This window comes from Tinamus guttatus, unplaced genomic scaffold, assembly GCF_059628265.1.
Source record: "Tinamus guttatus ecotype Peru unplaced genomic scaffold, ASM5962826v1 Tinamus_guttatus_pri_ptg000217l, whole genome shotgun sequence".
NCBI classification, from domain to species: Eukaryota; Metazoa; Chordata; class Aves; order Tinamiformes; family Tinamidae; genus Tinamus; species Tinamus guttatus.
Window position 1 is genome coordinate 249,457 of NW_028288751.1, and position 27,023 is coordinate 276,479.

The 27,023-nt window shown below is 50.0% G+C and overlaps 1 protein-coding gene across 1 annotated transcript; it reads left to right on the forward strand.

The window, feature by feature from the left end:
- Positions 1 to 497: 497 nt before the first annotated feature.
- TMEM255A (transmembrane protein 255A) lies at positions 498 to 25,313 on the forward strand. Its single transcript, XM_088524914.1, has 9 exons — positions 498 to 591; positions 4,070 to 4,212; positions 8,523 to 8,585; positions 14,145 to 14,234; positions 16,136 to 16,198; positions 17,207 to 17,295; positions 19,376 to 19,538; positions 20,891 to 21,034; positions 24,839 to 25,313. The coding sequence occupies exons 1-9, from the start codon at positions 534 to 536 to the stop codon at positions 24,995 to 24,997; spliced, it is 972 nt and encodes a 323-aa protein (XP_088381040.1). The 5' UTR covers positions 498 to 533; the 3' UTR covers positions 24,998 to 25,313.
- The last annotated feature ends 1,710 nt before the right edge of the window (positions 25,314 to 27,023 follow it).

Here is a 27,023-nt window from a genome sequence, read left to right on the forward strand (position 1 = left end):
ACAACACAACTCGCACTTGGCCCCACTGCCCCCAGGGCATAACCGTGACCCACCAGCAGCTCCCAGGCCTGCAGGAAGATGCTTTTTGCCCCATTTTGCAGAGGCCACATGGGAAGGAGGGGGTCCCGGGCCAGCGGAGGATGAAAGGCAGCGCCAGAGCTCGGGGCACCAGCAAGCCCCTCGGGACCAGCTCGTGGCGCGAGCCCACGGGGACACGGGCGCGCGGGTGGCACCCCCGGCCCCGGGGGCTCCCTCGCAGCCCTGGCCCGTTCCCCCCGCGCGGCGCGGGACGCGGGAGGCGCTGAGGGCGGCGGGCGGCCCCGCTCCGCCATGTCCGCGGGGCGGCCGCGCGCAGCGCCCCCCGGCGGGGCCGCCCCGGGGCCGCCCGCAGGGGCGGGGCGCCGCCATCGCCGCCGCCGCCGCCCGCCCTCCCGCCGCGCGCAGGCGCCGCCGCCGCCGCCGCGCCGCTCGCCTGGCCGTGGCCGTGGCCGTGGCCGTGGCCCGGCGGGCTGCGGCGGGAGCGGGCGAGCGCCATGCGGCAGGCCCTGACTCAGCAGCGCCCGGGCGGCATCGCCCTGCCCGACTCCGTGGGTAAGCGGCGGCCGGGGACGGGCCGGGGCGGCGGGAAGGGGCAGAGGAGGGGGCGCCGCCGCCTCGCGGGGCTGGGGGCCGGCGCGGCCATCTTGGGTGGGCGCCTCCGCGCCGCCCCCCGCGCCGCGGCCCCGCGATGGAGCGGGGGCGGCAGCCGCCCGGGTCCGGAGCGCACCCCGGCCGCTGCCGCTGCCCCGGGAGGCCCCGCGCCGGCACCCGCCTTAGCGGAGAGGTGGCACCGGCGGAGCGCGGGGACAGTCCCCGCGTGTCGCGGCCGCCTCCCGCGCGAAGGACGCGGCGGGGAGGTCCACGCTGCTGCGGCGCCTCCCGTCCCCGTTTCTGCCGAGAGCGACGTTCCCTGGAATCTGGGGCAGCGCGGGGCACTTGTCACCTCCAGCCGCAGCCAGAGCTGCGCCGTGCGGGAGCAGCGCGGGGCTCTCCTGCCGTGCGGGAGCAGCGCCGGCCTGGAAGGCAGGGAGGAAAACGGCGGAGTTAGTGGGAATGCTCCTGGAAAAGGGAGCCCTGAGATAGGGGCTTCGGGGGTGGCTGCTCGGTGTGCTGATGGAGGCGCTTCCGAGGGGACCGAGAGTGAAGGTGCCCGAAACGGCCACAGGATCCCACACAGAACGGCAAAAAACGTCTTCTCAATATGCACTTAATAAGAAAACATGTTTTCCAATAAGGCAGTGGTGAGGTTAGTGTCCCCTAGACAGACAGATGAGATGAATCTTTTGTTTCACTTTGTATTGATAGGTGTCAGGTGTGAGCTAGGAAATAATGTTAGAAATCAAGAGGTGGAAAATGGAATTCTGTTCTGACACAAGTACAGAATATATATATATGTGTGTGTGTATATATATATATATATAGCATTTCAGGCTCCTTAATTTGAAGCATTTTCCTGCAGAAATGTTTAATAAAATGTGAATTTTGTAAATAATCTGATTCTGAGGAAAGCCAGCTTTTTTTTGCATTTTTATTGCAATTTTATGAATGGAAAATGCAAAAATATCAGCTAATGTGTGTGAACTCAGTGCTCATATATACTGTGCAGTTTTTCCAACTTGTTCTGCAGGGTTATTTTACATAGCACACAAACATCTGCGCACCCACACAGCCCAACTGTAAAGAATTCAAGCTGTGCAAGGAACATATGGCTGGTTTTGCTTATCCTCTGCTCATTTTCCAGCCAAACTACTCCAGTAATCAGAATTCAGGTAATCCGTTGTGTATGTAAACAAGACTTGCGCTTTATTTCCTTTTAAAGCTGATCTGCCTAAGAAGGGGCAGCTTCCTCCCCCCACACTTTCTTGAAATTTGCTCAACTAAATCTTAAGTTCTGGTACCTTGGAACTTAAGACATTTATATGGTACTTGCATTTAATGATTATATTTGAACTGGAGCATTGCACAAACTGTATTTTGGTATTTGGGAAGTAATACATGCAGAATCATCTCTTGCTTTGATAGATTTTAAAGTAATTTAACAGCCTATATTTTACATTTGTTAATTTGTGTGGTAGATTTCGCAGAATAAAAGGATACAACCTTGAGTAGGTTAGTAGGTTAGGTACATTTTATAAAACAAAAAATGACATGAAGAACTAAGGAGTGCTGATAAAAAATATGACCGGGATTTTAAGAGTATCCTAGCAGTTATTTGAGATAACATTTTTATTTGGAACTCTCTAGTTACCGATTCCAGGCGAGAAGTGACTAGCCAGCTGGCTGCAGACCCTCTGCCCTTAGATCTTGTGCTCTCCTAGAGCTGTAACTCCAGCTGTGCTCGAGAACATGAGCAAAAGGTTTGTAGGTGGAGAGCCTCCTTCCAAAGATGCTGGTCAGTCAAAAAGGATGTTACTGTTATCCACAAACCTTCCCTTGCCTCGTATCTCCTTGTGTTGGGCTGTTGGGGTTTTAAGCCTGTTTGGGACCTGTCCGTGCCCTTCCGCCCTGTGCGGGGCGGCGGATCCAGCCTCGTGCCGGTCGGGGCCGTGCCAGCCCCGTTCGTCAGCGCACGGCGCCGCGGCGCTCCCGCGAGCAGCAGGGCTGCCGGCTCGGAGCGGGAAGTGTCTGTGCTGCGTCCGGGGAGAGTTGCCCCTGCAGAGGAGGGGAAATAATTTGTGCCATGTGTGTCCGTACGACTGTGTCAGTGCACACATCACAGTCAAAGCAGAAGATCTCTCTGTAGCTTTACCACAAATGTACGCAGACCCTAAAGAGAGGCCCGCGAGCCGCTGGGACATACATCTTCAAGAAGTGCCCCTTTTTGGAGGAAATTTGGAGAAGTTTGTCTTTGACTTGACCTAATCTTTCGTGTTTGCCCGGCCAAGTTAGCAGTTCCTTTGTGCCGATGTTCTGTCTCACCGCGTATGGACTGCGAGCCCCCAAATGCCTCCGATGGGGCTTCCCAAACCCAGCTCGCTTTAGGGAACGTGCTGGGCAGCAGTGGAAGCAGCTCCTCGCCGTGGGGCCGCAGCAGTGCCCTGCTTTGGACTAGCCTCGTGCACACACCACGTGGGAGCCTCTGGCCGGGAAGTGCCTTCGCCCTTGGGATGCTTTGGAGAAGCACCGAGCGCGGGCTGGGATTCGGGCTTGCCCGGCAGCTCGCGGGGAGCGCGCGCAGCCTCCGAAGCAGCAGGGAGGCTGTTCCAGCCCTGTTCCAGCTGCACTTGCTTCTGTTCGGCGGTGTTTGCATAACGGATGAGATAAAATCAAAGGTCTGCTTCAAAAAATGTCTTAAAGATTGCAAAACATACACTGAACGAACATCCCTAAAGGTATTGCTGAGTGTAACATCACAGCCAGCTTCCCTTCTGAGCTGGTGGAATTGCTACTTTATATTTATGCTCACTTGGGAGATCTATAAATATATAAAAGAAAAAAAGGCCAGAATCAAGCAGCTGTATATCAGCCTTGCTAATCTGCAAATTCATTATTCAAACTGTGTCTAAAAATATTTGGTCCTTGCTGTAAGGAGAGGTTGATACCGTAGGAGGAGGAGAAGTGATTGTTAGTGGTGGTGACTTATTTGCACAGAAAAATGTGGATGCCTTATAGTTGCATCCAAGATTCCCCACTCAAAGTAAGTTGTGTTTAGTGTGGCTGTTTAGCTTCATGTAAGCAGACAGATCAGAAAAGTAGTAAGTGTCCAGGTAATATTACTGGTTCAGTCCTCCCAGACAGGAGGGGACTGGGAAACTCCTTTGTATCCAAATGAGCTTTGTAAATTTAGGCTTTTGGATGCTCTCTTCTTCCGTATCAGAGCAATAGTAAGTAGATATGAATTCAGATGCCCCAAAAAGGGCTTCTAAGCATATAAATGAAAGTGAGAAGTGACAGCCAAACAGAAAAATGTTTTAAAATTACTAGAAAGGAAATCCAGTATCATGTGGTTGGTGGTGGGAGAATAATTTTGCGATACTGTGACTGACCCCAGATGGAATTAGCAAATTCTGTTGTGTATGTGTGTTTTTAGGGTCGTTCAATAGAAGAAAGAGAAATTCCCTCTACGTAACTGTGACTCTCCTCATTGTGTCAGTATTAATTCTAACGGTGGGCCTAGCTGCTACAACAAGAACCCAAAATGTGACTGTTGGAGGTTATTACCCAGGGGTTATTGTAAGTATAGAACTCCTAGGTAGGTCTAGAAAACTTATTGCCTACAAAGTCCCTTGTAATGCTGCAAATGTTATAAAGGGTGATCGTGTTCTGAATATTAACATCTGCTCAGCTACTTCATTGCCATTTGATTTATTTGATTTATTGTTATTTTGCACCTGCTGCTCATTCCCATGCAAAACTCCCATTCAGTCAAGTGGCAGTTTCCTCTGAGCTTGGGTTATGCTAGCAGTGAGACAGATAAATTGGTTTTATGGCAGCCAAAACAACCTTAGAGCTGCTTTTCTACAAATCAGATTAAGCCTGGAAGTAAAGAGAAGAAAGACCATAGATGCCAAGAACAGTTGGGAACCCAGGTCTTGAAATACAGCCCATATGAATTTGTGGTCCTAAAGTTTACTTAGAGAAGCTTTTAATGGTTTGGGGTCTTCGAGGAGGACCGCGTTAATAAAAGCTTTGCAACTTGCTGGAGGAAACTGCATATCAAAGTTACTGGCACACCAATTTTTCTTAACAAGTGAAAATGGGAAAGGGAGAACTTGTAGCTTCAAGTGACTTCATTTGGAGAAGACAGCTGGTGCCCACCTCGCCGCATTGAACATACAACCTTCTGCAAAAGCGCTTGAAGAAGGTACCTGGTGCCTTTTCACCCTGCCCCAAACCAGTCTGCCCACTGCTGTGCTCTGCATTAGCAGGGACTAACAGCTGGACAGCAAGTCCTGCCTGCGGCGTCCTCAGAGGGCACCGGAGCGAGGACCGAGCCGGCCAGGGCAGCTGGTGTCCCTGCAGCCTGCAGGATAGAGGCCTCTGGTCTTGCAGGCTCCTAAGTGCGGTGTTGTGCACTTAGGCTTGAAGCCTGCAAATTGGAAGTTTAAAGGCAGTCCAAATTGTTAGACTGATTTCCTGTCTTACTGTTGTCTGGTTTATTTACCGTGGTTTGCTGATCTCAAGGGGATTTGTAATTGTCTGTGGATAAGCTCTTCTATGACTGAAGATGGGCCCTTTACAGCCATTAGTTTTGAAACGTCATTATGGACTGTTTTGTCGGTGGCCAGAGGATTGCTGTTCTGGCTGGTTACAGTAGCTTCTGCACAGAGGCCTGTTTTTCTGTTGTTCTTGTTTTAAGAGAACTATAGAAAGGTGTTGAGAGGGGTAATGAGCTGTCTGCAATTCTCTGTTCTTATGCTATGCCTTGTCAGCCGAGGCTGAACCCCGTGCTGCAGAGCAGATCCCACAGACTGATGCAAATGGGCAGAACCTGTGTTCACATCCTCTTGACGTCTGCCAAACTACTTACAGTCTGAGAACATCAGCATCGCTTATGGTTTGTAAGATGCAGAATCGGCTCGAGGAATTCATGAATTTGTGAACTCGGACTCATTTGTGTCGATTTGCTTTGCTCAGAGGCAGCCTGACTATTTGTGGTTGTAGACTTGTTACCAAAGTACTTCTGTTAGTTTGCTGTGTGAAAATCTGTGATAATCTGCCTCCCTGCACAGGGAAGCTTTTCAGTCTGCTGCTGGATGCTTCAGATGGCACCTAAAACAGCTGTTTGTTTTTGTAACAAACTGGGATTTCTCCCTTTGCTGTGAGGCATAATAACTCAGTGAGTTGTGCCCGAACAGGTGACCTCCACAGCCCTGAAGAAATGACTCCATGCAGGTGTTAACACCCAAAGTTTGCATTAAAGTCAGGCCACCAGTGTTCTCTTGGCACCATTAGTGGCATGACTGTTAGTACCCCCACATTGGTAAGGAAAAGATGGTGCCAAAGTCCCGTTGTGAGCTGAGTGGGTTCTCCTTCATGGATTAGACTCACAGAACCGGATGGTCCCATGGAAGTTCTGTTGTTGTTGTTGAAGGGAGTTGTACTCCTGCTGTGCTGTTCTGCATGTTAGTGTCTGTAGGATGATACAAAACCCTCCCTAGCTCACATTCTCCGAAGGGGATATTGTTCTCATGTGGTTCTCTAGGAGGGTGGGTAGTTCCCCTGAAGCCACACCAGTGTTGCCCCATGCAAGTTCTGCCCAGCGCCCCTCGGCCCAGTACACTCAGCGCTGGGTTCTCTGCACATCCGCACCCAGAGCTGTCGGGGCAGCGCTCTGTCCTGGCTCGAGCCACCAGCCCGTGTCAGGCTGGCTCGGTGTGGACCAGCCTGCGTGCGGTGCTGCACGGGCGCTGTCACTGTCACCGCGCTGCTGGCACGGGTCCCCGGGGAGGCAGCAGCGGCTGCGCACCGAGCCGCGCAGCGTCCTGCTGCTGCCGTGCCGAAAGCACCGTCCGTGCCTCCTGGGGCAAACACCCCGCAGGAACGGCACGCGAGGAGGAAACGGGCATGGAGAGGGGTGTCCATGCCGGGAGGCATCATGAACAGAAAACATTTAGCTATCTGATTTAGGATTGGGTCTTGGAGACCTTTCCACACATCAGTGGGATTTTATTTATTTATTCACAGACAGTGCAGGGAGGCCTTCACCCCCTTTCCTGCTGCTGACACCTTCACAGCTACTTCTGTGGGCACCTAAACTGAGTTTTCACAAGAAATAATGTGTTTATGGCTGGATAGATGACCTGAGCCTGCAACAGTGATGCTTTGCAGACAAGAAGTTAGGCACAAAGGTCAAGCAGCCCTATGGGAGTGAAGCTCACAGGCTGAATTAGTTTAAAAATCCTATCTTAAGTAATGACTCAAAAGTTCTTTCCTTTGGTTGTGAGTCTTTAAGAAAACATTCTTCAACACTTTTCCTCATAGCTTTGAGCTCCAGAAACTCTTTCTTGCTGTATATAATGGGCATAGAGCTTTCCAGCAGCTGCGCAGGTTATCAAATGCAGCAGCTCTGTGAAATGGAGCCGGATTCAAAAACGGGACAGGGCCTCTCTGGAGGCTGAAGGCAGAACAAGGCTCATAGGGAAGTCTCCTCTTGCAAGGCTTGTGCAAAAGGCTGTTCAGGAGGCAAATGTGCTGCCTCCAGGTTCCGCTTCCAGCATCAGGATAAATGACTGACCTTTCTTGGGCTTCATCCGGCAAAGCTCTTCTGTAATGATTCCTTATTAAACACAGGGCTTTACTGTAAATGCAAGGCTTTACTGTGGGAAAGCACATTGAGTTGTATCCTGCTCTTTTCAGATGAACATCTCAGGGGATCATCTCCATCAACAGATAAGTGATACAAGTGATGCAGATAATGAAGGTCCCATTGCCCCATCGGTGGAAAAACACGTGTTCTTCCCTTTCCTGCAGGATGACTCTGCTGGTGTATTTAGTCTTTGCTTGTAGGATGTATAGCTTCACTCCAGTTTGTTCATTTACCTTAAATTATCTCAGCCTTTCACCTTTGCTCTGAGTCATCTTGTGGAACTTTCTGTAAATGGGTCGGATCAAGCTCGAAGAGCACAAATGGCTTTTCTTCGGTGTTTGCCATAGGTGAATGCGTCACCAAACATTTTTTCTGCTACTAAACGCCACCAGATCCATGTTGCTGTTAACGTCTGAATCTACCAAAGACCTTTCTAACTGTGACAGTTACAGAAGTACTTGTAGAACTTTCCTTTTGGTCTGTGTTTCCTGGTTAAAGTCTTTGTTTCTGGCCTTTCAGAGGTCTACTCTGTCTTAGAAGCATCTCCAGTATAACTAACAGTTTAAAGCTTTGGAGGTAGGGAATGGGAAACTGCACTCCTATTGGACTTCATTGAGCTGAAATAAAACCAGAATTGCCAATTACAGCAGCAAGGAAAAAGATGCTTTTGCTGAACTAGCTCATTCTATTCACTAGATTGGTGTAGGCTCTTCTGGTAAAAGATCCTGGAGTGTAGGACTTTCCCTCCCTGCAGATGAGGGGGAATGGAAGAAGCCAGTGATTGCTAAATCCTGTCCCATTAGGAAATTCTCTGTTGAGTTGAGCACTTACATGGCTATCCGTGCCCTTGTTGTGGTTGCCAGGGGCTGGTCCTGCAAGCGCTGGTGATGTGGCACTGCCGGGTTCACATCCAGAGCCTTCTGAATGTGTATTGGGTTGTTCCAAAACAGCAACACACATTTTCATCCACCACCCATTTCTCAGCATTAAAGGGAAGGGGGAGTGAATTCAAGTTCATCCTTTTGTTTTTTACACATGCTTTTAGTGTCATAGAAGTGATACACTTGACAGCTCTAGCTAGTGAGAGACTCCACTGATTTCCTTGCAGAAGGAAGAGTGCTTACCCATTCACAATATGTTCTTTTGCTGCTTCTGGATTTAACTGTGTCTGTCTGCATGTGAAATATATTGGTTATCTTTCTGCTATAAATACTAACAGTGTGTTGTTTTTCAGCTTGGTTTTGGGTCATTTCTTGGAATAATTGGATCAAACTTGATAGAAAACAAGAGGCAAATGGTAAGTTTGTTAACTATATAGACTTTTTTTTTTTTTCAAATAAAGTGACCATAACTCAAAGAAATTTGGTTTATAAAGAATGGTTGTTCCTTTTCCTAATCCTTCCAGGCTCAGGTTGTATATTTCTTGAGAACTAGAGATGGCAACCCAAAGAGATCAAAATTGCTAACCCTGGCATTTTTTAAGTTTTAAAAAACACTCACAGAGGTGCAAAGTGGCTGTACACAGTCTCATTGAACTCAGTGGGATCTCTCAGGGCTCAGATTCGAGTGTCTGGGTTTCTCAGGGCACTCGGGGCTTCCGACTCCTGCCGTTACAGGATGAGGTACATCCAGCAGTGGGCAGGCATGGACCAGAGCCCGGCTGCTGCCACCCTTTGCTCCAGAGCAGCCGCCTGGCTTTGTCACCCGCTCCGTGGGCCGGGGCCGGCAGCCGCGGTGCGGGCAGCTCCGTGCGGAGCCCTGCGCGGCGCCGCTGTCCTGTCCCAGCGGGGCTGGCTCTGCGTCGCGGCCGGCAGCGCTCCGGAGGGGAGCAGGGCCCGCGCGTCCTCGATACCGCACAGAGCAGGTGGGAGCCGCGCTGCCGACGAGCTCCAGCTCAGCTCGTGCTGAGGGGAGACGGACAGGGCTGGTCCTGGCTACAGGCTCTTGCCATCACAGGACACGTCCTCTTTCTGCCCGTGCCCAAGCTTGGCAGCTGTGGTGCTTGGGGGTGCCAGTGACGGGGCTCAGCGCAGACCTAAGTCTTTTGGGGAAGAACTAATGGAAAAGCAGAGGTGTGGGCAGAGGGGTCAAAGGGAGCCGGTAGCTGGCGGTCGCTGCGGGCTGCGGAGCTCGGCCTTTCCTAGGCAGCCTCTGGTGCTTGGTGCGTGCAGCCGGCTGGAGGTGGAGCGGGGCCGGGCCGGGGGACCTGCCTGGCTCCTTTCTCAGCGAGGCTCATCCTGGAACAGGGGCTGTCCCCACTGACTGCTCCTCCCCAGTGATTGCTCCATCTTCTGGTATCAAGATCCTTCAAGCCTTCCTGGTATGAAGGTTGCTTAGGGGCAAGGAGGGGGACCCTGCTGCAGCTGCCTGTCCCTGTGGCCTGTCTGGCTTGCCCAGCGCTGCTACATGGTTTTGCAGTGACGGAAGCGTCCTCGTGGAGAGGCCTGCAGATCAAATAGCAGGGTGTGCTGCCAACTGAGGCTAAGGCCAATGGACCAAGCTGCTGCAGAGGTGGTCTGGAGAAAATCCTGTTTCTGCTAAGCCAGAGACGGGGCAGTGCTGTGCTGCTCTGCCCTTTGCTTTTTAAATAATATGTTGCCCACAGAGCCGAGCGGTGGCAGGAGTGAGTGAGGCAGACCATGCAGGCGAGGAAGACTTCCCTTCCTGTGGTCAGACAGGGCCAGGGTAGGTGAGTTTCCTGATTTTTTTTTTCCTTGCTATGGAAGAGCAATATGTGTCACTTTTTTTCTGTCTTAGCAGGATTTCCCAGCCTCTTGCTCATCATGTATTAGCAGCATGACAGGGTCAGACTGAGAAGCAATCATATTATACCAGTCCTGCGTTCCTCACAGGTCTGCCCGTAGATGACAGTGATTCAGACTTGGCTTGTTTGTTGTTTTCTAAAAGGCCCTGGGCAGCCCGAGTTCCGTCTTCTCCTCTGGGTGTCACTTTGTGCCCCTTGGTGCGGGATGCGGGAGCAGCTCTGCGCGGTCGTGCCGCAGCCGGCTGGGTTTGCAGGCCAGCACGGCCGTGCGCTGACGGCCGGGAGGGCATCGAGCAGCCGTCGCGCGTCGTCCCCTCCCCTTCGTCGTGTCTGCCTCTTACCCGGGAGGTGTTTTACAGAGGCCTTTTTTACTCCGTTACGTGTTTCTATGCCTCCACTGGCAGTGCAGGATTTTATTTTTTAATCTCTGCGAGATTCCCTGTGTGCTAGTTTAGTAAAAGTCAGTCTGGGTGTTGCTTATTACTCAGAGAGCCCTTGGTGGTGGCAGGCAGAGCCGAAGGCAGCTTGTGCAGCTGTGTTCTCCTTTTCCCCATTAGCTGGCTGGGAAACATGAGGAATCGAGCCTTCCAATTTGGCTGAAGGGCAAACGAACCTGAACCAGCACCTCCTAATTCTCTCCGCCTGCTGACAGGAACAGACCTCCTTAGTTCTTCTCACCGCGGCGTGTTGGCTCTCACGCCGTGTGCCTGCGCTTCCCGCCCGTCGGAGCGAGGGAACGCTTTCCGCGGAGCTTGTTCCTGCGGAGGCGCTGGCTGCCCGCGCGGACACCCCGGCCTGCGCGCCAGCGTCGCGGCGATGCGGTTCACACGGCAGCTCCGTGCTCAGCGGTTTGCAAGTGGCAAGTCAGCGTTTTGCACGGCTCCCTGTAGTCATCCCTGCCGTGGAAAAGTAATTACCAGCAGCTTCACGGCCCACGTAGAGCTGGAGTGCAGCCCAAAGAGAGCCTCTCACTAGAGCACTCCTGTTTTATGGTTCCTGTTATCCAAAACCAGCTGCTTTTTGTGTCTGAATTCTGTGCTGAGTAACTGATTTTCGTGGGAATTACCTGCATTAAGACAAACAGCTGATATTTCATTGCTCTTAAAAGGGACTTGTGCTTGTAACAACAGTCTTGTCGACTTCAAATCAAAAATTGTGTTGGCAAATCATGAGATTAGTTTTTTAAAAAATGGGGTTTTAAAATGCATTTTAATTTTGTCTTCTGATTTTAATTTGTTTTCTGTTTTTCTTTTGTGTCTCAAATTTTCAGTGTTTTATTTTCAGGCTCCTTTTTTTGCTCTCCTTCCTTTCTTGCAGCTAACCGTGAGAAAATCTCATTTATGGAAAGTGGATAAACTCATTTCTCACACCTGATCCTTAGTCGCTAGCGTGTGTGGGGCTGTTAAGAAAGTATCGTCATTAACTTCGTATCTTCTTTAACAATCATATCAGCAGCTCCTGTGTGCGAAGGGGTAAACAACTAACCTGGTGAATATCCTTGGTGCTTGGGTCACTTCCCAAGTGACACCTCCAGGAGTCATGCTGTTTAGGGAGAATATCCATGTTCATACATATGTGAGTCAGAGAAGTATGGAGAAAAGCTGAAATTCATACCGAATAACCTTGGCCATAAAAGCCTTTTCTTCCCCAGGGAAGTAAGAAGTTGTGCTTTCTTCCATTTTGTGGTTTCCTGGTTATGGCTGTGACTCGGTGTAATGGAGTAATTGAAAGTGCAGTTTGTGTTCCAGACACAGGCGCGAAATGGGTCTGAGCGGGGAGGAGAGGCTCGTGTTGACAGCTGATAGAAACAGCGGGTTCCCGGCACAGGACCTGATACTTTGCAATAGCAGCTTGTTGCTAGTGACAGTAACTTGTTTGTAAGCCCATGGGATTAATTTTACAATCTGCTCTGTCTACTGCTGCAGTTCTTATTTGCAGTGGGAGTCTTGCATAATTAGCTTCATCTAGAAAACTACTTTATTTTCTCTCTCTCTTTTTTTTTTTTCCGAAGCTAATGGAAATGAGTGGTTGTCCGGGAGGGCTGGCGCTGGCCCGGGCGGGCGGTGGGGCCGGCGCTGCTGCTGTCGCGCTGGGCTGTGCGGACGCGGCCGGCGCTGGCGGGGGCTCTGCTGGTGCCGCGGCTCCTGCAGCGGGGTGCAGGGCACCCCCTGCCCCTCGGCCATCCTGGGGTGTTGCCAGGGTCCTCTCCCTTCGCCTCCCTTGCGGCAGCAGAGCCGGCCCTCTGGCAGCCCCGGGGAACCGCGGGAAGCATCTTTGAGGCTTCTCTTTCATTTGTTTGGGGGAGGAGGAACACAAGCGTTTCCTCGGTGCTTGGGCTCCTTTGAGGCCTCTCGTTCAGTTCTCTGCCTTTTTTTCCCCTCTTACTCCCTTCCTCCATCTCCCGCCTTCTCTGCCTCATTACCTTCACTCTAAAATTCCCCTCTCTCTAGAATTTCCCTCTGATCTTTTATCATTCAAATGTGCAGTAGCCCCTTGCCTGGCTGCAGGTCCCACCTCTGCCCGTGTCCTGCTGCACGGGTTTTGATGCCGGCCGCTCAAGCTGCTCCTCGCGCCGCCAGGCTAACGAGGCGCTGGCGGGACGTGCTCGTTATCCCTAGCCGGCGGCTCCCGGCGCGGGGCCGTGTCCCGGGTGAGGCCTCGGCGGGTGTCTCCATCGGCGCCGCTCTGCGGCCCGCGGTGCCCCGGAGCCGCTGGCCGCGCGGCCGCCCGCGCGGGTCTCTCCGCCGCAGCCCTTGGCGTCGCGGCGCTGCCCCTCGGCCGCTGCGGGGAGGCCCTGGTTACCCTGCGAGCTGCTGTCTGCTGTGTCGGTCCAGCAGATCAGTAGAGTGAAAAACCACTGGGGAAAACCCCACAAAAGCGTTCAAGGGAAACCTTCCCCTCCTTTAAATGGAAGTGCAGCTGTTCCCCAAGCTACGTCTTTGTCTGTGAACCCGTTTATGGGGCTGCGTTGTCTGAATGGCAACGGCTAAACGCTGACAGAATAATTCTCTTGCCCCTCAGTGGCGCTGTTCCTTTGCTCAGGGTCTCCCTTCCGTTCAGGCAGCCCCCTGATATTTAGCCTCCATGCCGTAGCCCCCGTATTTTGTAGAGGTGACTCATTCCTAGCACGACGCGAGATGCAGTATCGCGGTGGCTGGTGCCAAGGAGGCCTTGCAGACACTGGAAGTGAGTCACATTTGGATGGTGAGTTTGCCTCCTCTCCACAAGCCTGTCGACATCCTTGGCAGTATTTTGGCAGGGTGGTGATGAGCATCATGAGCTCGGCGCGCGTGGAGAGGTGGTCTGCAGTGCTTGGGCAGAGGCCGAGCTGCATCACAGGCACAAGGAAAGGTCACATCAGCATTTGTGAGTGGTTCCTGCAACTGAGGGCTGGTGCTGAGGATGGAGAGCTCTAACCTTGCGGCCCCTCCAGCCTGGGGGGCCTGTGGCATTCAGGCACAAGAGAAGATGTATTTTAGTTCACTTGTCATGGGAATACACACGAGAGCCAGCTCTGTAAATCCACGTTCGGCTGTTGAGGTAACCCCTCCTGTGGTTTTACAGCTCTTTTCCTGCCCTCAGTCCATCGCTGCGCTAGTGCTCGGCCCTCACAGAGTCCCTGAGGTCTTGTGGCCCTTGCTGGCTTCAGCAGAAGCTCATGTGGCTACTGGCTGAAATGATGAGCAGCCCTCGTGGCTGCTGTCTGGGGTGGAGGGAGAAGATTCCCCCTCTCTTTCCAGGAACAGTTAAGGACAGCAGCAGCCGCGAGAGGAGGTGTATCCACAGCCTAAGGTTAGCACCTAGAAACAGTGGATAAATTTACATTACAGTATCAATTCCCCAGGGATCCTGTTTGGCAAGATGCTGCTATTCCTGCTGCAGAGCTGCTACCTCTGCTTAAGGAGAGGCTTTTCTTTAAGCCACATATCCCATTGATTTCAATGAGACAAGTCTGTGCAGCCTGGGCAAACATTTGGGCTATTGATTGCCTGAGGGCTTTAGTGGCTGTGGTTTATAAATCCTTGTGGAAAGGGCATGAAGCACTTGGTTGTGGAGAGGCAGGTGATGCTTTGCTTTGTTTTCCTTCCTCAGCTGGTTGCATCGATCGTCTTCATCAGCTTTGGCGTCATTGCTGCGTTCTGCTGTGCCATAGTAGATGGAGTCTTTGCTGCCAGACACATAGTAAGTGCCCCCAGGAGAACAAGGGTGCTGCAGTGCTTCTACTCGAGCAAGATAAGCCTTGTGTCTACACAAGGTGTTCTACACCAGACCACGCTACAATTTATAAACATGTCATGTGCTGAATGCTGCTATAAATCAAAGAGTTTAGAGCAATGTATCAGCTTTACAAAAATATTTTGAAATGAGAAATAAGTATTAAGATCTTAACACTTTGCTTTAGTGTTTTTGTGTATACTTCATGTGTTAGTAAGTCTTAAAGCTGCAACATAGAATGTGAATTATGAGTATTGCAAAGTGGCACTGTACAAGCAGTAATGCTTATTTTTACTACAAGCAACTCTTAATAGTGATTGAGCTCTGTATCTTGTAATAGCATTAAGCAATTTGATATGAAAGATATGAAGGTCAGTGTTACTGTAAAGGGGAAACACTTTCAGTCAGTTTTGAGTTTCCAGAGACATATTAAAAAAAAAAAAAAAAGTTACTGTGGTAACCAATCACAAGTAGTATGGGACATGTAAAAAAAATTAAAATTTGGAAAAAAAAAACTATTTCAATTTTTAAATTAGAATGTATAACTGCAAACAGATTTTTTTCCCTCCACATTTTTGTTGTTTGGTTTCCATTGTTTTTGCAATTTTGGGTGAAATGGTATTAAAAAATAGATTAGAGGTTTATTTGTAGTTGTAATGGAAAAGGATTTTTGGAAGGTCAGAATTACCCATGAAATGGAAATTCCGTGGGTCGGCTGGCGCTTTGCTCTTCCTTGTCTCCGAGCGTCCGAACGGTGGGAAGGTGACGGCGGGATCTGCTGAGAGCAGAGGGCAGCTCCGCTCGGCTGCCCGGTCGGTCACCGCCTGCCTGGACGTGATGAGCAGGTCTTGGCTGCCCCTGGTGCCCCTCTCGAGCACATGTGGAGCGTTACCTCCGATAAAAGTGTGGAGCTCTTTTTGCCTCCTGGCCACATGAGGACAACCCCGCAGGCTTGCTCCGTGACTTGGGATGCTGACCCTGTGGGCTGGATAACGGCAGGAATTGGCACTTCCCTGCCGGCCGCCGGGATGTTTGTGTGTCTGCGGCATCGAGCGCCGCGCGCTTGGAATGGCGAGGGCTCTGGTTTCTGCCTCTTGATTAATGGATGCGCTTTTGGCCTCACTTTACCTCCTAACCGTCCAAGAATGTCATCATCTCGCTGGAGATGTGCTCCTGCCACAGCAGCACATAGTGTTCCCGTGTGCCCGCTGCTGCCGTGGCTTCGCCGCAAGCCGTGGGGTCCAAGTCTGACGGCTCCCAGGAAGGGCCCTCAGTGAGGGCTGGTCTCCATGGTGCATTAACCATCACGCACAGGAGGAGGGCAGCAGCCACCACCTCCCTCTTCCTGTTGCAAATTTAGTGGTGCCTGCGCTGAGGTTTTGGCCTGGGGTGCAGGCTGCCCCAAGTGAAGCTTTAGTGCATGATGCTTGCAGGCTGAGCTGTTGATAATCCCCAGAGCTTTCCCCTCATTCCCTCCGAGCCCAGAAGGACAAGCTTGCCAGCAATGTAGTGACAGGTTGTTATGAGTCAGCATGAAGAAGCCCCAGGAACATGCAGGGAAACCCTGGGATATGTCTGGGAAAATGAGGAAAGAATAATCCAGTGCAGGGTGGCTGCCATCCCCCAGCTCAAGAGTCTGTTCCTCCCTGTTCAGCAAGCACAGGCCTCAAAAGACCAGAGTTAAAAAGTATCTGGGGATGGGTGGAGGCTGCCAAATTGCCGATGACCCTCTGCGTTTGGATGCTGACGTGTGAGCAGGACCCCTCTAACTCTGGTTCATCTTCCCAGACCAGCTACCTGGCAGCTCAGGTGCCATTTCTGGTGTTGATTATAAAGCAAAGCTAAGTTTGGTACTTTTCCTTTGGCAGGATCTGAGGCCGCTGTACGCAGGACGATGTCAGTATTATTCCAAAAGTACAACCCCGCCAGAGGTGAGAGCAGGTTTTACTACCCTGTCTCCTTGAAGGACCTGGCTGCGCGTTGCAGGTGGAGAAACCGGCTGCCAGGCTGTTGTGCTGGTTCCCCGAGGTCCTGCATACGGAGGAGATGGTGGGAGACAGGGCCTGGGAGGGAGGGGGGCTGGGAAGCCGCTGTGGGTCTTGCTCCGTGTTTGCCACAGCCACGATAATGAAGGAGCTGGTAGAGACAAGGCATGGGAGAGAGGAAAATGCACCAATTTCCATTATCTTCAGCAATCCAGATGTTACAGGAGCAGCAGGATGGTGGATTGAGAGTGCAGTAATTTCTGTGCATATAAAGAGCGTGCATCTTCCTCCCTCCCTCTGCTGTCTAACAGTTCCTCTAAAGAGGACGGGCAGGGGCAGACACTCCTTCCAAGCAGAGCTAGTGCCTGTGTGGGCATCTTTGACCACCTTTGCTCGGCTCTGGGAGTCCCTCTGAGATTTTCTGAGTGATTCTTTAATAACCACTATATTTTAAATTGTCTGCTTGAGGCGCAAAACAAATACTATTTAGTAGCATTGGTGGGGCCCATTCTCTTTTGGCCTTCCCACGTTCACTTGAGCATTGCTACCTGCAAACAGACCATTGACCTCTTTACTTCAGCTGTTTGCTGACATGGGATTTTTTTTTCTCTCTGATAGTATCATCCTGCTGACAGCTGTTTGTCTCTCAGTTACTATCTGGGGAAGAGTGTTGGTTCTAAAAGGCCTTGTCTGTTTGTAGAAGTTGCACAACGCCCTTCCTATGCGGACACATGCTTATCTGCGACTTCCCTGTGGTGGGAGGATGGGTGGTCTGGTTTAGCCTGATGCATCTGTACTTCTGTGCAGCTGAAAAGGAAAGAAAAATCTGCCTGGGGCTAATCCTAATACCAGTGCAAAATCTACGTATGGAGCAGGTCAAATAGCAGCAGAAACCGTGTGTGGTGGTTGTATCCTCATGTGTATCCTCTGTGTGTGTCTTCTGAATTCACACAGGCAATCTGTCACCCGCAACGCCGTGCACCCTGCACACCCAAAATAAAAACCAACACCTGCTTCTGCTGTGACCTGTACAACTGTGGAAAGTAAGTAAGCTAAAAATGCTGTTTCTGGCCATGGCAAGAACAAGCAGTGGCCATGCTGGTCTGCAGGTGTTCGAGTGGACAGGATAAGGCCCAGACAAAACATTTATTAATGACTGCTGTTGTAGGAGGAATAATTACATTGTGGTTGCTTGCTGGCAAGATTCCCCATAAAAAGAGCAAGCAAGTAAGAATAAAGGGGTCTGTGAAATACACTCAAGTCACCCCAGCCCCATGTGAGCGTGCTGCAGGGCAGGAGTCTCTGGGACTTCCATTCCTGTTGTTTTCTCCAGCTTCTTCACTTTTTCCAACACCTTCCTTCTCTGTTGGCACTGCTATTTTGTTGGGTTTTGTTTTGTTTCAGAAGACAGAAGGTGTAAAAACTGGGTTACTCTTCTTCCTCATCATCTTCACTGTTTTGTCTCCTGGTAGCAGGGAGGAAGGTTCCCAGGGTAGGGCCACCTGCGTGTTCATCATCAGTTTCCTCTGTGCCCAGTGAAGGTCTCAGAAGGTTAAAAAGCACATGGGTGCTTTGCAGAGGTTTCAGGTGCACCTCACAGCACGGTGATCACACTATCGTTAAACCTGCCTAACGTGCCTGAGCTCACTTAACTTACAGCATGTGCTGCAGCATTTCCTTTGGAGTGTTCAGCGTGTGTCAGCAGCCTATTAGTCAATTGACTTTTAGTGCTGTCTCTTGGCTAGGGCTGTTTAAGCCTCAATATCTCTGAGGCTCCTTCGTTGGGCTGACCCACGTACGGCACTGAGAGCGGTGGAGGCTCAATCAGAGGGGGCTGCTGGAGCACGGTGTCCCGTGGGCTGCGAAGGGTCGTCCCCAGTCTCAGGCCTTAGGACTTCATTTCCCTGCTGACCACTACAGAGGGATGAAGCTCATTCCTTCCTTGGACCGTTTACAGAACCCATTCCTGTTTATTGAAGGGAGTCATGCACAGAGAAGTTACAGGAGCAGAAATTCTTGTAACTGTGCTACATGGTTCCTCCTTTTTTAATCCAGCTGGTTCAGGGTCCTGCCTCTCACTGTTTTCAGTTACATCAGTTGTTACAATCTTAATCTTGCCTGGTGCTACACAAATGGTACAAAAAAAGGGAATTTCATAGTGAGGGCAGAAGACTGGCCCTTGTGAAAGGTGCGGGTTCTTGCAGTCCTTGCAGGGAGTCTGCTGTGGGGCTGAGCCTGGAGCTTTTGGTTTCCAGGTTCCTGCTTCTTGACCTTAAATAAGAGCCAATTGCTCTCAGTTGTCTCAAAGGCCCCATGTGGTTTGAGCCTCACCCCAAATATGAACTGGCAGATAAGTTGTTCATAATGTGATATATTACACCAAAAGCCAGGCTGTTCACCACGTGGCAGTTGGTGAGAAGTCATTACTGAAGAATCCAGCTTGCAAGAGCCATTCTCCCTATTCCAGAATAGTGATTCATTCCCAAGTACAATTCCACTGAGTTTTCTGTCTGTTTTTTACATACGCAAAAGTTATAAAGTGTTAGCAGAAGGATCCCTGCCAGGGTCCCAGGGGTCCTGCCAGCCCCTGTCGTTACAGAGCCCTTTTGGGGATGCCAAGGTGGGTAGCAGGGGCTCGGGACACGTGCCGTGCCTGCCGGCCGGCTGTGCGGTCCCGCTCCGCTCCGTCCCGTCCGGCTGCTCCTGGCGCTGCGAGGAGCCCGCAGTGCCCCTGGGGTGGCTGCCCTGCCTCGGCGTGCGGACTGATTTCCCTGGGTAATTCCAGGACTGGTTTGTAAGACTTTGGGAGCCTCCAGGATGAAGGTCTGGCTCTAAGGAGATTGCAGACGACAGAAATAAGAGGCAGATTCAGACTCGAGGGCGTTTAGAGGGCTTCTGGGACTTGGTTGTTTCACACATCAAGCTCTTCTACTTGCAGGGAGACCTCAGATGCCTCAAGGATGGAATCGTTAGGGCTTTAATCCCTTTCCCTCAGAAGTTGGGCCCAGGCTATCATTAAATGGCAGAATGCATTTTACTGTGCAGTAGAATCATTTAGATTTTACACAGTCTTTTTTTTTTTTTTTTTTTTTTTTTTTTCACTGTTACTGTTTCCTAATCCAGCAGAGTAGAGATCTCTGGAGGCTACTATGAATATATTGATGTCAGCAGCTGCCAGGACATCATCCACCTTTACCACTTGCTTTGGTCTGCAACAATTTTGAACATAGTGGGGCTATTCCTAGGGATCATTACAGCAGCGATACTTGGAGGCTTTAAAGACATGGTAAGATGGTACCAGTTTCTCTGTACATTAAAGGAAACAAAAGGGGAAAATTGAAATATGAATATCTGTTTTCATATTTCCTTAGGGGACAAAAAAGTAAATTGTTTATGCACCACTGCAATCAGGCCAGGAAGAAGGGCATGAAGTAACTGCAAGGAGAAAGTGAAAATGATTCAGTTTTCTGATCTGGTGTCACCACTTGAACACAATTAGATGAACAGGAATGGGAAATTGTGTTTTCCACGGGAACCTTTATCAGCAGTGTTGGCAATGTCAGGATTAAAAATGAACTGTTTCTCAAAAACTGATCTTCCTTTTCATGGCATTGACCTTTTGAAAGAAAATGACTGTCAGTGGTGGGTGCCCATGAGCTAGTGATTTTACAGCACTGGTAGAGGTCTGAGTCTTACTGTGTACTTAGACAACCCTGTTTGACTGGAACTCTCCATTCAGTTCCCTCAGGGCGCAGATTTTGAGAAATTTAAGTGGGGCTGCAACCAGATAAGCCATTTCAAACTTCAGATGATGAAAGAAATGCTGTTGTGACAATGAGAGTTTTGAAATATTGTCACTCAGCCAAACTTTTACCTTCCATACATTTTTGTTCAGCAGAGGACAAATCAAGAGGGAAAATGAGCATTTGGTAGATAAATTTTGGATTTTCAGTCAGTCTCTTATGACTCATATGGAATAATAACTAAGATGCAAAGAAAAGGGCATTTGTTGTTCTGACAGTAGTTTTTTCTTACAAATAAATCTTGGGCTCTTTGACAAATGTGCCATATTTCAAAATTATGATTTTTCTTACACTTTTTTAAACCCACCAAAATCCTCCCAAATGATACATGAGATATTTTTATATTTCATATGAGAAATATGAGCATGTTCCCAGCCACGCGTTGAGGTCTTTGAGATTTGGTCCATTCTAGGCAGCCTATAAAACCACAAAAAGACGTTCAGAAGTGTCAGAAGTGTATAAGAAAAGTTGAAATATGCTGATTTCAAAATTCAGTAAATAACAGAGAAATCAGAATTAATGGTTTCTTTTTGCTATTTCTGCAAATTCACTCTAAGCATTCATTTTGTTTGAGCACTAGCATGCTCTGGGCTATTGCCAGGCTTGTTCTGGGAACAATGGATGGCTAAAGAATGAGTTGAGCTCAGGACTTGCCTGCTGCCGAAGAGGAAACTGAATTGCCAGTGGTTAATTCAGCAGAATTGGGCCCTAAATGCACATACTGCTCCTCTAAATCACTTTCTTAAATCATTTCTGTTTTCATTCAGCTGTCAGTTTTCTGAGACTCTGAAGAGTTTCTGGTTAGCAGGCTGAGATTCTCTTTTTGTTTTCACAGACTCCTTCCCTCCCTGCGCTGAACTGTACAGTTGAAAATGCACATCCTTCAGTATCTTATTATTCAAGGCCACAGGTGACATCTTACAACACCTACTACCACAGCACTCCTCATCTGCCTCCTTATTCCGCATATGACTTTCAGGTAGGAACAATACAAGCTATTTTGTTATTTAGCCACAGGGTTAAATGTAGCCCAGTCTGCAGATGACAGAGGGCTAACTTCCTGATGTCATTTACATTTACATTTTTCTGTTCATGCGTAGAATACCGAATCTTTCCTACTAGCTACTGATCTTTGGCTGTGTTCCCTTTTAGTGAGACAGTGTTTTCCTGAGAGCTCCTCTCTAATAGAAGGCAACAGAATGTGCCACCTGCCTCCCTTGTCATTCACTGGTTGAGGCCACATTAAAAATAGTGTCTGGGACACCCGTGATGCTCTGAGGGTAGAGGCAAAGCAAGATGTTCAGGTGCTAGTTTTTATGAGACCAACTGCTTTGCCTGAGAGATCATGTATATGATTGAAAAGTTTTTCTGTTTTTTTTTTGTTTGTTTGTTGTTGTTGTTTGTTTGGTTGGCTTTTTGTGGGTTTTTCTTGTGGGTAGTGTTTTGGGGGTTTTGTTTTGTTTTGTTTTTTCTCCCATGCACTTCAGTTGGGCTAAGAAAAGATCCAGTTGCTCTCTGCAAACCCAAGCTCGACTGTAACATGCCCCTCTCTCATCTGAGTTATGGAGCAGTACAGTTAGAAACAGTGTTATTTCAGCTTTGCTGTCTGATTCTGAATTTTTGCTTTTTGAAGTAAATGGGGAGTTCTTAGCTCTCCTGTCAGGTGCTGTCACCATGATGGTTACAGTGATTTAACACATCATACATTTTCTTTGTGGCTGGAGACGCTTTTAATGAACAAGTGCTTACACCCTTGCACAGCAGCTGAGATGTGGTCTCTAACAATCACAGAGTTGTGCAGTACTAACCTCTTTCCTCAGGAGTTCCACTAGGGAATGGTAATTTGGATCTAAACCTTTCTCTCTTTACTGATAGTGCCACAGGAGGACAACCCTGTTGTCGGGGCCTCCTGGAAACATTTGAACATTTCCAATATCAGAATTTCTAGGACGTGTTTATACAGGTTTGTGACCTACTTTTTCATTAGTGCAGCCTGGGACTGTCAGCTGCATTGTATAACTATCTACAGTTACAAAGATGCCAGCTGTAGTGTATATGGAAACAGGCTCTGCCACTAAGCGCCTTCGTCAGATGCTCCACTGATAATAAGCCCTGTTTAGCTCTGGGTTTGTCTGTACGCAGTCAAACCAGCAGGGAGCTCGACATGGGGTGGATCTGTCTGCTTTTCAACCCAAAAGACTACCAGGGCTCTCCCGGTGCTTGTATCTCAGCTGACCAGATGAAAGGTGATGGAGCCTCTCCGTGTCTCACTATGTGGTAATGCAAATGGTTTTGACTTAGCTGTTGATGCAAGAGGTGTACATAATGCAAGTAATCAAAATTCAATGTAGCTAACTCACTTTCAGAAGCCAGTTAAAGCCTGAGTCCTGCCGATTCCGCAGGAAAGATGAGGAAAGCGTTAACCCGGTGTCAGAGCATAGAGAGCACCTCCCTTCACGGAGCTGTGGCGGTCTGAGCCCAAGGGCTGCTTTGCTGATAAGAACTGAAGAAAGGAGAAGCAAGCGCCTGCCCTGCCTCGCTCCGGGCAGCTGCTCCTAGCCGGAGCGTTTGCTGCTCGTCCCGGCATGTGCAGCTCCATGTGCGCTTGGTGCCGCCTCCCTGGCCTGGCCCTGCCGCCCGGCCTCGCCTCGGCGCTGCCCCGTCACTGCCCCGTCAGCACGAGGTCGCTGCTGATGGGAGGACTGAGCCCTGCGCCCGGCGCGGCCGTGCCGCTCCGCGGCCCCGCTCCTCTTGGCAAGGTCGCTGCTCCCTGACAGAGCAGGCCTCGAGCTAAGAGCAGTTCCCAAGAGCAAGGAGAACCAGCCCTCACGCCTAGCTCTCTTCTCAGCAGCTTTTATCAGTAAAGGAACTGACCTTGCTCAGCAAAACTCTTCAGCTGAACCAGCTAAACTCCTAGGCAGGGGTTGTGCCGTGGGTCCTGACACTGTGAGGGTTCTGGTGTGGAAACTCCTGTTAGGCCTTACCCTGTGGTCTGCACGGTGTCTGAGCACCCTGACACCCCCTCCAGTCTGGTTCCCCATGCCATACTGAGTGGGACAAACCCCGCTTCCCATGGGACGTGGCGGGGGGTTCTGGTGAGCGTAGCGGCCCGTGTGCTGTTCCGCAGTCTGTGCCTGGCTTGGTGGCCGGCAGACAGTCGGATGCAGCACTTGGACTGTGCAGACAGTGGGCCAGGCCTGTGCCTGGGTGCTGAGCACGGGCGAGAGGCGCCTCCGTCGCGGCAGGGCCCCGTGGAGGAGCCGGCCGCGCTGCTCCCGGCGCTGTTGCTAGGCAGCCGCACGCGGAGCTCGGCCCGCGGCTCCGTGTGGGAACCGCCGCGGGGACCCGAGCGCCCGGGCTGCGGGGGCTCCCGCTCGGCCCACGGCTCCGTGTGGGAACCACCATGGAGACCCGAGTGCCCGGGCTGCGGGGGCTCCCGCTCGGCCCGCGGCTCCGTGTGGGAACCGCCATGGAGACCCGAGCGCCCGGGCTGCGGCGGCTCCCGCTCGGCCCACGGCTCCGTGTGGGAACCGCCACGGGGACCCGAGCGCCCGGGCTGCGGGGGCTCCCGCTCGGCCCGCGGCTCCGTGTGGGAACCCCGTGGAGACCCGAGCGCCCGGGCTGCGGCGGCTCCCGCGTCCGGCCCGGCGAGGAGAGCTGTGAGCTGCGTGGGAACGAGCGCGGCCTCCGAGGCGCCGAGGCTTCCGCTGATTAGGTATCTGCTTAATTAACTGTAACAGATCAGCTTTAGAGAAGGGGAACGTTATTTAAAAAAAAAAACAGTGTTTTGAAAACAGTGTTACTACTGCAGCATCAGCTCCCCCCGCTCCGGCGCCGAGCCCCAGCCCGGCTCCCGTGCCCTCGGCGCGAATCCTCCTCCCCTCTGGCAGGGTTTGTGCCGGGCGCGTTCCCGCTTGGAGCCCGTGCCCACGGCGCGGGAGAGGAGCCGATCTCAGGGCAGCGCAAAGGGGCTTGGAGGCAGCGCGGAGCAGCGCGGCGGTACCTGCCGTGTGACCGGGGGCTGCTCCGCAGGGAGGGCCGCGTGACAAAGCGGGGGACACGGGGCACAGCCTGGGAAATACGACTACGGGAACACAGATACGGCCGTAGGGCCAGAGGAGCGAATGCAAGAGACTGCGGCTCCTTTTACATACGTGGAATTCACTTGTCTGACCTGTTCCTGCCATAATAAAGCGTATTCGCAGGTTTCTGATGGAGCCAGGGTGGAATGGCTTAAGAGTTTAGACCTAAGGTATTTTTGATAGCAAGGATATTTTGGAGAGATTGGATGAATGTTCAGGCATGCACAAATTTCATTTCTCTATCTTTTGAAGCTTTTTGCTAACTGGAGGAAAACATTGTTTTGTTGCCATTAACTTCCGGTTGTGAGTTTTTTTAATTATTACGAGTGATAAAGAGAACAGGTAATACAAAAAAAAAGTATTTACAGCCTAATCATTGTTGCCACTGGCTAGTGTGTGAAACCCAAGTTGTCCAGGCTCTCTGAAATGCAACAGGTAAACAGCAGAAGTCTAAACAATTCTGTGCAGAAACATTAATTACAGCCTGTGCTTACCTCAAGTGTAGTGAGTTATTTGTAAATGTGTCTGTCTGTCTGTACCCATATTTTCCAGAGTTGAGTCTTGAAATATTAATAAAATTGTACTGCTTGGAAACAGAGTATTGATTTACAGCTGCCCTTTAATTTAAGCAGAGCCTAGTGCTTTTAAGGCTCTTCTCCAAACGTGACGTTGACAACAGTCATCTTGCTCTCTCCCTGCAGCATTCCAGTGTGTTCCCAGCCTCTACTCCTTCCGGCCTCTCAGACGATCCCCAGTCAGTGTCACCGTCTCCCAGCTACATGTGGTCCTCTAATGCTCCTCCTCGTTATTCACCACCGTATTTTCCACCTTTTGAAAAGCCACCACCTTATACACCATAAGAAATGAGGAAGAGAAGAAGGAAATATTTGCCGTTGAAATAATTGTGAACATTTTGTATTTATATTTTACTGTGGGGGGGAGCGGAAGGATAGATAAGAAGAGAATTGCAAATATGAATACCAAATTGGACTGTTCTTTCCTGCAAGACTCGTTTTAGAGGTTTAACAGCCGGGTATGGGGAAGGAGACATAACTGCTGATGTTTCAGTGCCGGTGAGTAACGAGTGACCTAAATTCCAGCCTCTGTTTTAGAGTGAGGTTCTCGCTTTTTAATAAAGTGATACAACACATGTGATGCACCCTGGTCTGCCTTACTCCATCTTGAGCCAAGCTGAGGTAAGGGTGGCCGGCATCAGCAGTTGCCCTGCGGAAGGTGCTCGCGGCAGCTCAGCTGAGACTCGTCTCGTTGGCCCTTTGGCGCTGGTTGTTGCGGTGCTGCAGGGCCCGTCTCGCCTCACGTGCCGGGCACCGGCCACGCACGCGTGCAGGGAGGAGCCGGGGCAGCTTCTGAGCTGCAGCACCGCTACGAGGTCACATCAAGGGATATTCTGATGTGTGTCACAGCAGGAAAACTGGAATATTGCTTTTTCAACGGGTAAGCATTAATAGGCAATCTGGCTTATTTCAGGATGCTGCTTAAGATAAGTTATGAAATGCAGTTGCTTGTCTCAGAGTTCTTGTATAAATAATGCTGAAGTCAAGCAGTTTGGGTGGTTGCGCTGCCTAAATTTTCCTTGTATTGCTATGAAAAGTATCAGGAACTGCACAGGTCACTGAAACACAGCCAGTGAAGACACTTTTTTTTTTTTCCCCTTCTATTTAGTTGGGATTTTTTTTTAAGGCTGTACTTTTAACTTTTGTAATGGATTGAATCAGCATCCTGAATAAGCACTGTTTTAGTAGCTATATTATGGGCTGCACGTACTGAATTCCCACTACTAGTTCTTCAGGATGCAAGTCTCACATGGATAAAATTCAATACCATGTAATGTAGGCTGAAGCTGATAGGAATTTGCAATTATTGTTGTGACTCTCATTTAATCTTCAGCTGATGACTGTGCTGATTGGTCTAGATTCCAACAGTTTTTGCATGCATCCTGCATAACAAAAAAGGAGGTCAGCTTTGTTAGGTGACACAGCGTCCTGTGAAGTGTGGTGCTACTGCAGGAAGGGATTTCAGGTGACTTTCCGGCCTGAGCTGCTCAGCCTGAGCATTCTCAGCTCTGCTTGCTTCAGGGGTAAAAACAGGGTATTGGGGTTTTACTCCTTATTTCTGGAAGATCTGATTTCCTTTGCTTGAGATCACTGGGGCCTAAGCATAAATTTTCAATATTTACATTCAACCGTGATACAGACAAAAAGATAATTGAAAGCTGTCTGGCTTACAGAATCTGAAAAAAAAAAAAAGATATAGATGTTAGAGAAAAAAATCTGGATTTTGAATTGTGGTATCTCTGTACTTGCAATCTTAACAGATTTGAGATTGTCAGTAGGAAAAGTAAGCACTGAAGTCCCTGATCTCACTTTTCAAAGTGCACCCACACTTTATAACGCTGTTTTTAATCCTGTGCATTTGCCAAGCCTCTATGTGTTAACCTTATCATTCCACTGTCAAATATGAATCCGTGTATTATTAAGCTGAAGGATGATACTGTTTATCCAGAAGCAAACGCGTGACATTCCTCCGACAAGGAGGGCGAATGGCTGGAGAAAGTAATACGACTCACAGGATTTAAAGCAGTAATGTATGCAGAACATATCCTGGTAACATTTTGTTCTACTGTTGATTTGTTTTGTTGATCGCTGAAGTACGGTGCCTATAAATTCAGCTGCTGGAAATAATAACCAGGGCTGCATCCACTTTATATAATGTTAAGAAGATTGTGTGCAATTTATAATAAGCAATTGATAAAACTCCCCACAAAAAAACAGAATTTGAAGGGCACATTAATTTCATAGTACCAAAAAATCTTTTATTGCGTATCCTTGAAGTAACAGTCCTGTCCTACTCTGACAAACATATACT

Excerpts from the sequence above, each read along its gene's own strand:
- TMEM255A (XM_088524914.1), top strand. The coding sequence starts at position 534 with ATGCGGCAGGCCCTGACTCAGCAGCGCCCGGGCGGCATCGCCCTGCCC. Across the intron at positions 14,235-16,135 it reads TCTTTGCTGCCAGACACATA|GATCTGAGGCCGCTGTACGC; the intron begins GTAAGTGCCCCC and ends TTCCTTTGGCAG. Across the intron at positions 16,199-17,206 it reads AAAGTACAACCCCGCCAGAG|GCAATCTGTCACCCGCAACG; the intron begins GTGAGAGCAGGT and ends GAATTCACACAG.